The 16,085-nt window shown below is 43.7% G+C and overlaps 1 protein-coding gene across 1 annotated transcript; it reads right to left on the bottom strand.

The window, feature by feature from the left end:
- Positions 1-504: 504 nt before the first annotated feature.
- SLC20A1 (solute carrier family 20 member 1) lies at positions 505-15,918 on the bottom strand. Its single transcript, XM_059942573.1, has 11 exons — positions 15,697-15,918; positions 14,620-15,235; positions 14,320-14,460; positions 14,042-14,127; positions 8,818-8,914; positions 6,245-6,364; positions 4,441-4,713; positions 3,760-4,318; positions 2,982-3,167; positions 2,347-2,431; positions 505-1,485 (listed from the first exon to the last, which is right to left on the bottom strand). The coding sequence occupies exons 2-11, from the start codon at positions 14,963-14,965 to the stop codon at positions 1,324-1,326; spliced, it is 2,055 nt and encodes a 684-aa protein (XP_059798556.1). The 5' UTR covers positions 14,966-15,235; positions 15,697-15,918; the 3' UTR covers positions 505-1,323.
- Between the last annotated feature and the right edge of the window lie 167 nt (positions 15,919-16,085).

Below are 16,085 nucleotides of genomic sequence, written 5' to 3'. Positions count from 1 at the left end.
CAGGACCCATCAATCTAGTTCGCAAAGCCATGCACCAAAAGTGCCGTCCTGATCAAGCGTAAAAGAGATAATGGGTCAAGACTGAAGAATCCAACACTGAGAATTTTTAAATGAAGCTGAGCTACACTCATGAAACACGAACACTCATTTTAGCATTCGCTGTAATAGCAAAGCTACAAATAATCTAAACAAGGGTCTAGTAAAACAAAATAATCCATTCAAACAGAAAAACTTTGTGGCTGTTAAAGACAATGAGTAGATACGTGCTAACACGGAAATGTCTAGGATGTGCTGGTAAAAAATGCCAAACGGTTAGAAATGCCCCATGGAGGAATGTCACGTATATTCTGGGATCACAAGAAACGTACCAGGGAGGAGTGGGGAACTTTAAGCTAGAGGGCAGTTCTCACTTGTTAAGATACCACATTCTCCTAAGAATTGCATAAGGCTGACTGATCGGGAGCTCAGATGCTTCAAATATATGAACAAAACCAATGAGACATGTTTTCTAAAAACGGTAGGCTTTTTTATTCAGTTAAGAGGTAGACAGATGAACATGGAAGGCTGGCCCATTTAACTCACCCAAAGTTCATATTCCACTGCATTCATCCATCCCACACGGCCAGAAATCTTAAAGAGAAATAACCAAGACTGCCAGAAGGGTTTTTCTTCCTACTTCTTCTTAGCAATAATAGTCAGTGAACTGCTTGCAAAGAAGTTACTACTAACTTAAATTTTCACCGTGTCCAAAGAACCTTGTCCTTATAAGAAGTTCACGTATGCCGATAGAACCTGCCACTACCGACAGGAGGGCAGGGTACAAATGACTATTTTTCTAAGAGACTACAAGGGAAGCTTCGGTTACGGCGTTTGCTGTTAAGTCCCTGTGCGTGTTAGGGCAGAAGCTGGTGAAACCAACAAAGCAGAGCACACTCTGTCAAATGGCTCTGAATGGTTGTTTTAAAACGAAACAAAACAAACCAAAAAAAAATCACAAGTTATCTTCAGAGACAACATTAAAACATAATGGAATTGAAGCCTGATACAAAAAGTAGAGAAATATATACAGGAATTCACAGCCCAGAAGGAAAAGGGACCTCAACAGGAACCAGTGGAAACCTGGCTACTTTACATAGCTAATTTTGAGACAAGTCATATTTAGCACAAGAGCAATTATAGCACAAGTAACGCTTCCCTCCCACAGCTCCCAAACTTTAAAAGAGACTCCTGTCAGTCTTCTATAACACTGTAATCATTCTTCAAAGGAACAGGAATGTGTAAGGTGGTCCCAAACACTGACCCGAATTTTCATCTCAAACAGCTTCACACTCTGAGGATGACGTATTTGAAGACTGCCATGATGGCAGCACTGATAACGCCAGAAATGGGGACTGTGACAAACCAGGCCATAAAAATGTTGCGGAAGAGCCGCCAATCAACAGCCTTTTTGGATCGGAGCCAGCCAACGGACACGACAGAGCCCACCTACGGGAGAAAACAATCGAGGAAACTGGTTACTGAAGTGCCAATGGCATTTTGTTAAATAGACCCGTGACTTTATGTAGGTAAGGAGCCCCAGACCGCTGGACCGATCCATGAAAGCTGGTTTGTAACAAGATGAAGGCAATATAAAATGCAATCACGGAATCTGTGCTAATTGGGGTAAAAGAGGGAAAGAAAACTCCCTTTTCCCTTCTGAGCTGCTGGAATTTAATGAACTACATTAATAATAACAAAGACTGCTTTAATAATAGATTCCTTTAAGTTTTAGGTTTCCCAAAGATTCTAGAAGGAGGCTGCTATTAGACCTAATAGCCAATCACCCACAGATCTCTCTGGAAGAAAAAGAATGACTCAAAGGCTCCATGATGAACCAACTTAAATTCCCTTAAGGAAGCCAGTTTCTTCCTTTCCCTATAGTTATCCTATGGTTATTAGATGGTCATCAAGCAACCTTAGGATTCAATAAGTTTCTCAGGACTTCAATCCTGAGATGCTCTGAATATATGCTTGCTTCAAATAAACTGCCCTTCAACAGTCCAACAAGCCTCACAGACTTGCTACCTCTATAAAAAGGGGCTTTTGCCTCGTTTCGGGAGAAAATATACTATCTGCTTAAATAAAAGTAATAGACACAAGAAATTGCACAATGTGTATTTACATTCTTATAGTCAACTTGTCCTAAACTTGTGAACTCTTCGAGACTCCCACGGTATAACACCAAATTACCAAAGGAAAAAAAACAAAAAACAAAAAGAACAACATATCTACAAAAAACAAAAAGAACAAAAAAATACCTCTCAACATATCTACTCAAAAGACACAGTACCTCTACATTACACTTACTTTACAATGTGTTGTACTGATGGGAAGGCCAATATTCGATGCAATTACTACAGTGAGGGCAGATGCCAGTTCAATACTGAAGCCGCTGTGGACACAAATAGATCACCTGTCAAGAATGGAACTTAAATTTTGGTAAGTTAGCACTATCCCAAAGTGCACGCAATCTTGCTGTGCTCTACCCGGTGACAAAAACGCCACCAACATCTTTAGTTTGCTCTAACTCCTGAAATCTGCTTGAAATCAGGCCGTGAGATTCCTCTTCTCTTTTCCAGCGTTTGAGGTTTTAAGGTTTTCTGGAAGCCCATTCTTTTAAAGCTTGCACTTTCACTTTGAATTCAGTAAGCATCAGTGTTGGCTCCATAAAGAGAGAGATAAAAGCCAAGTGCACATAGCTAGTAAGTCTTAGCACACACACCTTTCTCAGAAGTTATTTTGTTAAAAAGAGTCCACTGGAGTTGAACAGATAAATTATGTTTAAGGGCCAGACGATAAGGAAAATCTTAAAAAGTTCACACCAAAGAGAGTAACATCGGGAACTTAGACAAACTTGGTTACTTTATGTAGTAGCACTGTACAGTATCACGTATCTTAAGAAAATGAGCATTAACCTAATAAGACCTGCTTTACCAACTTACCTAGAGGGTGTGATTGGTGTCAGATCTTTCCCCATGGTCTGGATAACTCTCCTTCCCCAAACCCATAGACCAATACAGATACCAACACCACCATAGAGCAGAAGCCATATTGGTGTTGCTACTTTCGAGGAAACATCTCCCGTGTCATAAACCAGATACAAAGCAACCAGAGGACCGATGGCATTGCTGAAAGAAAAAAAGAGGGCAGGGATGATTTTTCAGGCAAAACTAAAACTTGGCAAGAATCTATTTGTTAACTGACTTACTAAGTTTTCTAAAGCAAAGCTTTCATTAGAAACTGGTCTTTCAAAGGAAATAAATGGAACCCCAACATACACAACAGAAGAAAATGAGAGCTCTTCTCAGAGGGGAAACGCCACGCATCTGGTGGCCTGTCTTCCTACAGGCCCACCTAAAGCAAATTTTGGGTTCCAACGAACAGCTGACAAACCACACAACTAGGATTAACCACCTACAAATTCATTCTAGGGGGCAGTGATTCTATCAAAGAACTGGCTCCCATCTCGATAAAAGGCTTCTCTGTGAAAGATGTATGTGTTTATCACCTACAGAGACAAACATATTCTTTGTAATCTCTCTGAAGAAAAAATTTTTCTTCCTGTTTTTTTAAGTCAATTAACTGCTATTACCTCACCCTTTCTACATTATTCAGTGTCCCACGGGTGGTATAAGTACCAAGGCCACAAGCAGAGCCTTATAAAAGGATTAGGCGGTGTAAAAATAGCACGAGCAGTGCCAAGAATCATAATCGACTGACCTGACGTCATTGCCACCATGGGCGAATGACCCAAAGCAGGCCGTGAGGATCTGCAGGAACTGGAAGAGGAGAGACACTTCTGGTTTGTCCTGGTCACACCATTCTTCTAGAGAGCTGGTGCTTCCTTTTCTGTCGCCCAGACCCATCTCGGCCTTGACACTCATGTCGATCTCGGACGCTGAGTGAATATCAGACACGGCGTTGCAGTAACTGGTGTAACTGTCCATGCGAATTCGCTTCTTGCCGTCTCCGTTAGGCCACGTCAGCTTCTCCATCTCTTCACCCTTCTGTTCACCTTCTCTGGCACGGAATGAATCCAGGGGCATGCCACAGATCGCCATGGTATAGGACGTGTAGCTATTATTGCGCCTCAAGGGTTTGTCGCCGGAGTCTCCCATGCAGTCGCCCACCTTGGCAAGATGTAACTTATGGAGCAGCTCTTTGTACAAGCCGGAATCTTTATGCACGGTGTGATACTGATAGTGGCCGCTGGAGTTTATCTGGTTACTGACAGCTTGACTGAACTGAACTAGGTTCCCGTTCGGTAACTGCACTGCACCTGGCCAAGACCAAAAGGTGACACTCAATGCCAGGAGCGTGAAGTCCGAACGCAGAGCCCCGCAGCAGTACTGCTAACAACGGGAAACTCGCTTTGCCCCGCCCGAGGGAGAGTCCACTCACCGTTCACGGTGCCGTCTATGCTGGTTTCCTCTTTCAGGTCCACGCTGGGAAGCCTCTCTCGCTCGGGAGCTTCCTCCAAGTCTCCAAGTTTGAACGAGACCGTTCTCTCCTCCACTGCAGCCCGGAGGGGCCCAGTGGCTGCCGACCCTACCTCCGAAACGGGATTCCTGGGTTCAGTATCACTGAGCGACAACTTTGTTTCTTCGTGGTCTTCTTTCAAGCTATTCTTTTTTTCCATTAAGGGGCTTTCAGAAGGACTACACTTGATTTCTCCTAGAAAAGAAGGATGTTTTTGTTTGGTTTTGACCAAACTAACTTGCTCTACACTTCCCCTTTCCCTCACCTCAAAAAAAAAAAAAAAAATCCTTCTCGAAATAAGACCACATGTAAACTTCAGTGAAAATTCAGGATAATTTTCCTGTCTGCTTTATCTGCCGTATCGCTTAATCTCTCACTTGGGAAGAAACCAGCAATACAAATGCAGAACACCCTATTACTAGGGGTTGCAAAGCTTTTCAGTGAAGGGCCAGACGGTAAAAATCTTTTAGGCTCTGTGGACTCTGCTATAAATTCTTGTTCTTTATAGAACCCTTCACAAATGTGGAAACCATTCTGAGCCTCCTGCTGACCCCTTCTGAGGGGAAAGCAGCTCAAGCATGGGGCTGAGAGAAAACTGAAAATTCTGACTTCATCTAGTGCACGTTCTTTTTAAAAACTGGCCCCAAATTTCAGTCTGTGAGTTCAAGCAAAATGACACGGCTCAACGCAGGCAACTAAAGGTGACTTGAATGTCCACCTCTAGAAAACAAAGACATGTGCCTTATGGTTCTAGGTCCCATGGCCAGGTAGGAACGCTTTCTGCCTCTGTACCAATGCCCAGTCTGTTTCCGTGTTCATTCAGGCATCCCAGTCAAGCTACAAACCAGGATATAGAACATTAGCGAGACCCGTCTCATCTTCTCCCAGACTGAGGGAGAATCAAGGTCACGAAGGCCCGAAGGCCGGCAGACTAGCGCAGGGCCTCTCTGAGGCTCCGGAGCGCAGATGCATGACGCAGCGCTCTTCTGGTGCCACTGCTGTCTGTGCAGCCCTCCGCTTCTTCAAAGAACAAACTTAAATCGCTACCCGAGCAGTTGCAGATGAAAAGGGCAGAAAAAGATCATTTCAAGAGAGTTCAAGTAGTAAGGAAAGGAATACAAGATTTAATTAAGACCTATACTAACCAAAACGGTATGCCATATTTGATTATACTGAAATACTCCATACAGTAATGGTCTAAATGATCCCTTCATGACACTTGAAAATGTCTACCTCTGGAATCTGTGCTCCAATTCTGAGAATTAACCAAATCTAAAGTCAGATAATATATTAGCATAGCTCTGAATATCTGAATCTGAAGGCATTCGTTTTGGTAAATGTTTCCTGTGAAAATATTTCATACCTACCTTTTATTTTTCATTAAGGTATCCTCATCCCTCTCAATTAATGTAGACTACAACTTCTCTGTATTTATCTAGCATGTCACTGGCAAGTGATCAAGGTACAGTAAAAAAAGAAAAAATAGATTACGTGCCTAGCTTGTCTGGCGGCCCAAATAAGGTCAAATATGCCTTATGACTAGGTCTCAGGTCATTTTAAGTTAATAAGAACATAGTTTGGACAATAAACCTATATCCGCAAATTTCCATGTAAATTTTCTGGCTTTACCAATCTATCCAAGTAGCGGATTTTTACAGATGGCTAAACAAAAAGCAGCAAGCACAACATTACTAGTTAAAATTTTCTGCTACAATTTGTTACTTACGTTCAATTTTTCTCTTCATCCTGGGACATACAAAGAACCAGACGATAAGGGCACAGAAAACTGCACATCCCACCGAGATGAGGATGGTACCCCACAGAGGAAGTTTGTCAAAGCCCAGCACTAGGAGATAAAATGGTGCATCTTGAAAACCCCAGGGCAACTGCCCCCCTGTAATAACGTGTAAACCCTCCTCTGGGGACTCTGGGGTTCCCCAAGCCAGCCCATCACCCTTTACAGCTGTTGCCAGCCTTAGGTCCACAGGATTTACTGTGTTAGTGGCTATACAAATTTGGGAGAAAAATCCCATAGCATCTGAAATCCACACCAGTCTGGCCCACTTTAAACACCTGCTAGACTGACATCTCCCAAGCTCCTTCACATTAGGCTTTTTCCTTTCTTTGCTTTAGAAGACAGATTACTACACTGAGGATCTGCAACTAGCTATGAAAAAAAATGGAAACATTCCACTGCCCAGCCTCCAGATGGGAGCGGCCACACGTTACATTTGCACATAAGATTTTAACGTTAAAAAAGGAAAGTGCCCCAGTCTTCACATTTCTCATACTGATATAATTAGTTCTCTGTGGAAGTTATCACTTCCATTGTACTAGCAAAATCCTTTAGAGCAAGATTATCTCTTAGGACGCATTATCAAACTAAGATACACTTATCTATCAAGGGATAAGAATAGTTCAAAGGGCTGTCTTTCACAAAAAGAAAATAGAGTGGTAATCATACTAACAAGCCACATCTTAAACAGAGACATGCCTACTTCTCACATGGCTCAGGGATCATTAACTAGTTATCTGGTTATCACTTAAACGCCAACAGCCTCCAAGCCACTCAGTCTATATTTAATGACAGAAGCAAAGCACTAGACAACACTATTTAAGACTAAAAGATGTTATAATGATCTGTGGTTTATCCAAGAACAGCTTAGTTACTTGTGGTTGTTTTGCTTATTAGGAATTACTTATAAAATGGAAATTCTATTGTTCTTCAAAATGATTAGTATATAAAAATCAGATATAAATTGAGGCCCCTTCAAAACTAAAGTTCTGTAATGACTAAATCTTTCCATTTTAATTCCTGCTATCAATTCTAATCATGGAGTTAGTCACACAAACTAAAATATACATGAAATTTAATCAATCTCTGTATCACAATTTAAATTTGCCTACGTTCCAAGTCAAAAAAGGGAAATGAGACTGGTTTTTCTTGTAAATGATCGACCAAAGGACAGGACAAAAATATCCACATTCCCTTTTCAAAGACGACTGAAAATGCAAGTTTCTAATTTCAATTTCACTGAACTATGAGCTTTGCTGCTACCACATAAAACATCAGTGCTTAGAGCCTCATAGAGACTTTTTTAGTTTAACATGAAGAAGCCAATTTAAAACAGAATGGAAAGGCAGCAGGCAAGCTTTCCTTTGCCTGTAGCATTTGGTAAGGAGTCTGGTATCCCCTAAATAAGATCAATATCCTCATAAAGTTGTCCAATTTCTTTCCTGATTATTCTAATAAAGACATGGTTAAAAATACTTAGCTAACTCCGTTTTTTGTCAGTGACTTATTACTTCAGTGAGGTTTACAAAGCAAGTTACAATCCATTAGTCAGAAATGAAATCAGTTTGGTGGGCCACAATGAGCATTTTAAAAAGCTAAAAAGAATACTTGCAAATATGAGTGCATAGCACATAGCAAGGTTAAGTAGCTTCAAGATACTATTCCAGTTATCCTTCCCTCTCTCCCCCTCCCTCTCTAAGTATGTGTGTGCCGGGCAGCAATGTACAATGTCTTTCTTCCAGTGTGTCACAACAGTCAAAAGATTGAAAGCCACTGAACTGACGGGTCAAAGGCCATCAAGCCAAATGAACCTAGACAGGAAAACTGACTGATCAAGACATGTACCGTCCTGTCTAACAAGTTACAGGTTATCAATCTTTTTCAAGTGCTAAATGAAACACGTATCACAATTTAATCCACGTTTTGCCTTCGTTCCAACATAAAAGTAATCAACATTTCAATCTTTATATTCTCACAAATATTTTTCCTCTTAGCTGCATGAATTCTTCTTCCAAGTGCACTTAGGGCAGGTGTTAAACATCCCAAATCTTCTCATTCAAGCAGATTCAGGGGAGTAAATTTAGAAACAAAAAGGAGCTCCACTTGGGAGAGAAAAATGAGACTATCCAGCAAACCAGTCCTAAATGACTGATCATCGAAGACCAAATGTAACTAATGACTCTTCAGTAGTCGAGGTAACATCAATTCCGGTATTTTTAGCATAGATAGGAAAGAGGGAGGGAGAAGATCAAATTATCGGTGGATCCTGTGAAGACTAAAGAGTAAAGGTCTGTAGTGATTTAGAATCTGAGCAGGTCTCTTTGGTTGCAAAACTATCTAGGTTAACTCAGCATACACTAGCCTGCAGCCTTCTGAAATGGGCGCAGGCCAGCCACCTTCTAGGAGATTTCAGCCCTGTAAACAAAAAGGGGTAAATTGGGCATTTAATGCAAGTTTTAGAAACAACTTTAAATTCACATTTAAATATTCTGATATGTACTTACAAGGTGCTCCAGTGTACATGATGGAAAAGAGGTTGATTCCAATTGTGCAGGCATAGAACACTGGCAAAGCTCGTAACCCATTAGGAACTGGATCTGCCTGTAAAATATCATTAGCACTAAGATCAAGATCTTAAAAGCTGTAAAAACTTAACCCATTTCCATAGAACCTTACCAAAGGGCAGCTTCAGGAATTAGTTCCAATAACTATCTCTCCAGAGTAGTTTCCAAGGCCAAATGGTCTTCTCCTACATTTGCTCCTGGAAGTTCCCCTACCAAGGCTGATCTCATTTTCTACATCTATCTGAATTTAAGTATGTGTTTGGTTTAATGTTTGGGGGTTGGTTAGGTTTTTGTTGCCGTTATTCTTTTTTTTTTTGGCTTCGTTGCATCTTTGTTGCTTCGCTTGGGTTTTCTCCAGTTGTGTCGAGCGGGGGCTACTCTTTGTTGCCGTGTGCGGGCTTCTCATTGCGGTGGCTTCTCTTGTTGCAGAGCATGGGCTCTAGACATGAGGGTTTCAGGAGTTGTGGCATGCAGGCTCAGTAGTTGTGGCTCACGGGCTCTAGAGCACAGGCTCAGTAGTTGTGGCACACGGGCTTAGCTGCTCCGTGGCATGTGGGATCTTCCCAGATCAGGGCTCAAACCCGTGTCCCCTGCATTGGCAGGTGGATTCTTAACCACTGCGCCACCAGGGAAGTCCCTGTTGCTGTTATTCTTAACAAGGCTACCTATTACTAGTGACTGGTGATGCCCTGAATAATCAGTTTCAACCCCCAGTGCTCTAAGGTACCTCATGTCCAGATATAAATCTGAGCACACACCTGAAAATGTACTATATAGGAGAGATCAAGAAACAGACTATGAGATATTAATTTCTTACCTGACTTTATACCTGCAATGACTTCTTAAAAACAAAACACGTAGTAGAATATACCAGCAACAACCATCTTATCTAGACATTTGATAAATATGCCACAACTAATGATTTACCAAAGTGCTAAGATAAAAATCAATCGTACACTAGGTCACCTCCTCATTTAACAGACTGTGCCAAGCACTAAAATATGGGAATGAATGAGACAAAGTTCCTGCTCTCACAGAACTGACATTTACATTCTAGTACAGAATCACGCTATGAAGAAAAAAGAAGGGGAAGGAGGCAGGGATGGAAGGAGGTGCACACTTTAATTCTTGGGGGGTGGGGCGGGAGATAGTCCAAAGACTATCTTTGTGGAGCAAAGACACAAATGTGTTAGGTCAACAAGCCATAAGCCAGGTACACACGCAGGGGTAGAAAAAGAGCAGCCAGAGAGCAGGCTATCTGGAGGGCAGAATATCCCAGAGACATCAGCAAGTACAAAGACCCTGAGGCAAACACTTGAATTGTCTGAGGAACAGCAAGGAGGCCAGTGTGATTGGAAACAAGAGTTAAAAACAAGAGCACAGATCTGAATACATGGGAAGACTAAACTTTAAAGATATTGTGAGGCCAAAGGTTTAATGCTATCTTGAATCACAATCCAATGGAAAATCTTGGGGAGGAAGAGACAAGGAGAAGAATCATAAATACATCAGAAGAGTGAGGTAATGGCTTAAGATCAAGGAAACGGAAAGTAGAGGTGCCACTCCAAATCAGCAGAGATGGGCCCTCAACGAAAACCACTCTGAATATTACCTTCCCTATCCGTAGTTTAAAAGAATGCTACAGGTAGGGAATTGGTCAAAACAAAAATAGCCAATAAAACCTAAGCATCAGGGCTTCCCTGGTGGCGCAGTGGTTAAGAATCCACCTGCCAATGCAGGGGACACGGGTTCAAGCCCTGGTCCGGGAAGATCCCACATGCCACAGAGCAACTAAGCCCGTGAGCCACAACTACTGAGCCTGCGCTCTAGAGCTCACGAGCCACAACTACTGAGCCCGCATGCCATAACTACTGAAGCCTGCACGCCTAGGGCCTGTGCTCCGCAACAAGAGAAGCCACTGCAATGAGAAGCCCGCACACTGCAACGAAGAGTAGCCCCCGCTCACCACAAGTAGAGAAAGCCCACGTGCAGCAACGAAGACCCAACGCAGCCAAAAATTAATTAATTAATTAATTTAAAAAAAAAAAAAAAACCTCATCATCTCTGAGTAACTCAACCATGTAGGTCCCACCCCAAGGGTAGTCGGTAAGGTTATGAACCTGAGGTGTATATACATTTTTCTTCTAAGAACTATCTGTGCTTTTAAGAAATTCTCCAAGGAACCTAAGACCACCCCCCGAAATCAAAATCCATAAGGGTTCTAGACATTTGCAGGGGCTTCTCTTTCTCCCTTTTGCTACCTCCGAACTCCTCTTAGCCACTCCCCCAGGAGGTAACCAGGGCTAACATTTTATTGAGTGTTTACCGCCATATGACTCACCTAACACTTAAAACTTAGAAGTAAATATCTCATCATCCAGTTATATGGGATGGGAAAGGGGGTCTTCATAACCCATTTTCAACCATAATAGTTCATTTTTTATATATCGGACGTTCCAGTAAACTAAAGAAAAAAGTTCCTGAGTTTGAAAAGATGCCCTAGATATATTTAATGAGATTCCTGACAGAAGGGAGAATGCTGAAAGGCCCACTTTCTTTGACTAGAATTTAAACACTGAACAGGAAAGCTCCCTTTCCCCTATTCCTTGTTTACTGTTCCCAATCCTTAACCTCCACTCTGCTTTTTCCTACTAGACTACCCAACACCCTTGGAACATTCAGAAAGTTGAAAATTTTTAAAAGCACTTTTAATGTTAATTTCCAAAACAGAATCTTTAGTTGGAAAGTATCTTAATGGTCAAATATTTAGATTTTAACAGCCAAGACCACCAAAGGTTACTAGTGTAAAAATGTTTTTTTGAGATTTAAAATGTAACAGTAGAGCTTCCCTGGTGGCGCAGTGGTTGGGAGTCCGCCTGCTGGTGCGGGGAGCACGGGTTCGGGCCCTGGTCCGGGGGGATCCCACATGCCGCGGAGCAACTAAACACAACTACTGAGCCTGTGTGCCACAACTGCTGAGGCCGGCGTGCCTGGAGCCCGTGCTCCGCGGCGGGAGGGGTCCCCGCGGTGAGAGGCCCGCACAGGGCAGTGAGGTGTGGCCCCTGCTCACCGCAGCCGGAGAAGAGCCCGCGCGCAACAGGGAGGACCCAACACAGCCAAAATAAAATAAAATAACAAAATAAATTTTTTTAAAAAAATAAATTTAAAAAAATTTTTTTTAAATAAAATAAAATCTAACAGTAACCAGAAATATTCAGCCTCATCACCTAAAAATTCATCTGTTATTGGTAGATTCAACACAAGAGTATGTGCCTGCCTGTGTGAGTGTGCGGATAGATTCTCAAAGTCCATATTGAATAGTTTTAAACACTATTCCAATCATTCCAATCATTTTTTTTTAATATTTATTTATTTATTTTGGCTGGGCCGGATCTTAGTTGCAGCACACAGGATCTTTTAGTTGTGGCATGCGGACTTCTTAGTTGCGACATGCGAACTCTTTAGTTGCAGCATGCATGCGTGATCTAGTTCCCTGACCAGGGATTGAACCCGGGCCCCCTGCATTGGGAGCAGAGAGTCTTACCCACTGGACCACCAGGGAAGACCTATTCCAATCATTCTTGATCATGTCCATCCTCATACCCCATGAAGAATATATAATTAAGAAGTTAATATATCTAACTTAAGGTCTCTAACTGAGGATAAAAATGCCTGGCATGCATTCCCCAAATGAGAGGTCTGGGCACCTGAAAATCCCACTTTGCACCTGAGAGCATGACCATTCCTCCTCCAGAAAAGAAGTTTATTTTGGCTTGAGACACACAAAGCCTCTCCAGAATCCGAACAATCTGTCTCTCAATAATCCACAAAGACCCAGTGTAAACCCTTATGAGCACAAATCCATAACAGGGGATCCTAGCAATTCTCCTGCTTCTCTGGTAAGGAGCAAGCTATACGGCTCTAAAAATACGAAGAGCTCTGATCCCTGACTACTACTAAGCTTCAAATGGAAGCATCACATTATCATATTCTACAGCTGTGGGGAGTAGGAGGGTAGGTGCTATTCATTACCTGCTTGCTAAATAAGACAATGCCAAACTTTGAGTCCGTTAATATCAACGAACTGTTTACTCTCAAATTATACCAAGCTATAGAGGTTTCAAGTTTTCAAAGTATTACACTGCTATCTTTTGCCAGACTCAGGCCATGGTAAATAGTGGTTAGTGAGTCACTTTACCAGTTATTGAATTTCTATAGAAAAGTACATATCCTTCCCTAGAGAAGCTTAGAACTAGACCAAACAAATGGCTCTGAATACATTCTTACCCCTTGGGATTAAGCTACCTATCTCCCTTCACTCAGATTTCTTCAGTTTAGAAGAATTTTTAAGAACTTACAATGGACCGTTAAGAGCCATTCACCTCAGGAAAAGGACAACTTTGTTTCCTGAGAAAAATGCATTTATTCTTACTGTAACTCAGTCCAACGACAACATCCCTTGTTGTCTACATTTATTTTGGAGCCAGCATCAGACTTCTTGATAAAAAAAAAAATGCTATCAGGTCCCTCAAAAGGGATTTTCAAATGGACAGGAAATTAAATGGCTGTCTGGAATTTTTTTTTTTTTTTTTTTTTTGCCAAGAAAAACAAAACAAAATTACCTTTACTGGTTCCTTTTTACCTATTCTGAGCTATTAGAGTCAGGTCACTGTGAGAGGTAGGGTGTCCACCATGAAGCTTACAAGCTGGTTTCAATAATCAACACTCTAGAAATAACTATGTAGGGACCCAAACTATTCCACTTTAACTGGCAGCTACGAAAAAGTCACCCAGGACATTGTGATTTGTTGAACCCTAAGCTTACAACTCAGACTGGCCTGCATATGATGGTGATTTAAAGTAGTAATCCGCATGCAGCTAAACAAAGCCACTCCAAATACATTTCCTTAATTTTTTCTTTCAGTCTCTCCAATTTCTTGGCATACTATAGTGTTCAATTTTTCCTTCCCAAATGCCTTCTTGGGTATTGAAAACTTGCTTCTTTCAGAAAATTCAACATACGAGAAGAGGTATACAAAACAAAGAATTTTTCTAACTTTCCAAGGCCACACTCCTACACACCGATCACATTTGCAAAAATGCTATCGGTTTGAATACCATTGAGTGTGACTTATTACAGGTCATGGGGGGAGAGAAAGATTACCTTACGGAGAATGAATGCACGAACAAGGAAGAATAAAATTCCAGACATAATACCAGAAAGCAGCGGTGAGACGAACCAAGACATCACTGGAATAGAACACATTAAGAAAAAAATGTCAACTAATGGAAATCAGGAACCAAAACACACTTTAAATTTTAGTCCTCTCTTCTCAAAACTTTAGTCCGTCCCTCCAATTTTACACCATATTCTCCCATACACAACGCCATGGTAACACGACAAGAAGAAAAGAATAAAAAGCCATTTAGAATTAAACATACCAATTTTTATCAGTTCTGACCACTTGACCCCCTCCTGCCCCTTCGCCACCAGGGAGAAACCAATGGTTGCACCAACGATACAATGGGTTCCAGAAATGGGAAGCTTCAAAAACGAAGCCACTAGTTGCCACACAGCAGAACCTGAAAGACATCAAGTTTTATTAAGTACGTGACAAAATTCCATTATGTACGAAGTGCATATTACCGAATCTGAATCAAGGCAGAGCACAAGAATGGAACTACCCATGATAAGAATTTCCTCGCCCACCACTATTAGGACGATACGAATAAAAAACTTACCAAACATCGCACTGACAGAGCCGGCCATCAGCAGCTCTTGGGTCGAGTTGTACATCTCCACGTCAATCAAGCCCTTCCTGATGGTTTCGCTCACTTTGGCCCCCAGCAGGACGGAGCCCACTGTCTCAAAGATACTAGCTAGGATGCAGGCTTGCTTCAGGGTCACTACACCTGATCCCACGGCTGTACCAAATGAATTTGCTACATCATTGGCTCCCACGGAGAACGCCAGGACAAATGCAATAATGAAGCCCAGGATGAGCATCCATAGGTAGTCCACCAACGGACCAGAAGCGGCAGTAGCAGCAATAGTAGTGGCAATCAGCGTTGCCATGGTAGATGCCATTCTCTAGAGTAGTGGTTCTTTAATTAATCAGAGAATTACTGAGCGGTTTTCGAGATGTGTAAACAGAATATGAGGTATCAAAAATGCTATAATAAATAATATATATTATATAAAATTAAATACTGTAAACTACGGCACAGAAACCGAGCTGGGGAGTTACTGCTATACGCTGCGTATGGGCATCTGTTGTCTGGGGTTTCTTTGGCTCTGGAGGGCTAGAAGCACGGAGCAGAATTCCATGGCGGAGAAGAGAAAGGACGCAAGTTCATCCTGGAAGGGGGGGGGTGGATAACAATAGCAGCGCGCTCTTGCGGTCCCGCCACCCCGCGACGGCCCACCGGGACTGGGGGCCCCCGGCCTTGCCCGCCTCCCGCGATCCGCTGTCCCGCGCCCCAAGCAGGACGCGCCGGGCGGCGGGCACGTGGCGCCGGGGACCACCTCGGCCCGCGCGCGCCCAGCCCGGCCCCCGCGCCGCCGGCCCGCGCGCGCCCTCCCCGCGAAAACCGGAAAAGGGCCGTTCCCGCGCGCGCCTCCCGGGGACCGCCAAAAAGGCCCGCGGGCGGGCGGGAGGGGTGGCATGGGGCGGGGTGGGGGAGGGAGGCGGGTAGAGCCGAAAGCAGAACCCCACCGCGCCGCCGGCCCCGGCCCAGCCGGCCAGCCCCCGCGCCGCCGCGTCCGCGCCGGGCCCCGGGGAGAAGAAAGAGCCTTTCCAAGGTGGCGCCGCCACTCACCAAAGAAAACGAGGGGCCGAGCGGGAGACGAGGTCCAGGCTGCGGCGGCGGGCTAGGGCCACGGACGCACGCACCTGCTGTCGGCGAGCACACGGCCTGGGGCGGAGGCTCTAGGGATGGCTCGGCGGGGCTGGCGACCCACCCAGGAAGCAGCCGCGGACGCCTCAGCAGCCGAGAAGGAAAAGCACTCAGCGCGCACCGGCAGCCATCACTCCAGCAGCGCACCCCACCGGCCTCTACTTATAGCCGGCGCCGCGCACCGCGTGACCGGCCGCGCCTCGCGCCGCCCAGGAGCCCCGCCCCCGGGCTGACGCAGCCCCAGCGAACCCGGAGGGCCGGCCGGATGAGCCCGACCGCGGCGATCATTGGCCCGCCCAGCGCCGGCGGCC

This window comes from Balaenoptera ricei, chromosome 13, assembly GCF_028023285.1.
Source record: "Balaenoptera ricei isolate mBalRic1 chromosome 13, mBalRic1.hap2, whole genome shotgun sequence".
Taxonomy (NCBI): Eukaryota; Metazoa; Chordata; class Mammalia; order Artiodactyla; family Balaenopteridae; genus Balaenoptera; species Balaenoptera ricei.
Note: the sequence above shows the minus strand (reverse complement) of the source record. Positions and strands in the feature narration are given on the sequence as shown.

What these genes read in the sequence shown, in the direction of transcription:
- SLC20A1 (XM_059942573.1), bottom strand. Translation starts at nt 14,965, where the DNA reads ATGGCATCTACCATGGCAACGCTGATTGCCACTACTATTGCTGCTACT. An exon ending in CATGGTGGCAATGACGTCAG is followed by an intron (nt 3,168 to 3,759) that starts GTCAGTCGATTA and finishes TTTTTCTTTCAG; the next exon opens with CAATGCCATCGGTCCTCTGG. An exon ending in ACACCAATCACACCCTCTAG is followed by an intron (nt 2,432 to 2,981) that starts GTAAGTTGGTAA and finishes TTGTGTCCACAG; the next exon opens with CGGCTTCAGTATTGAACTGG.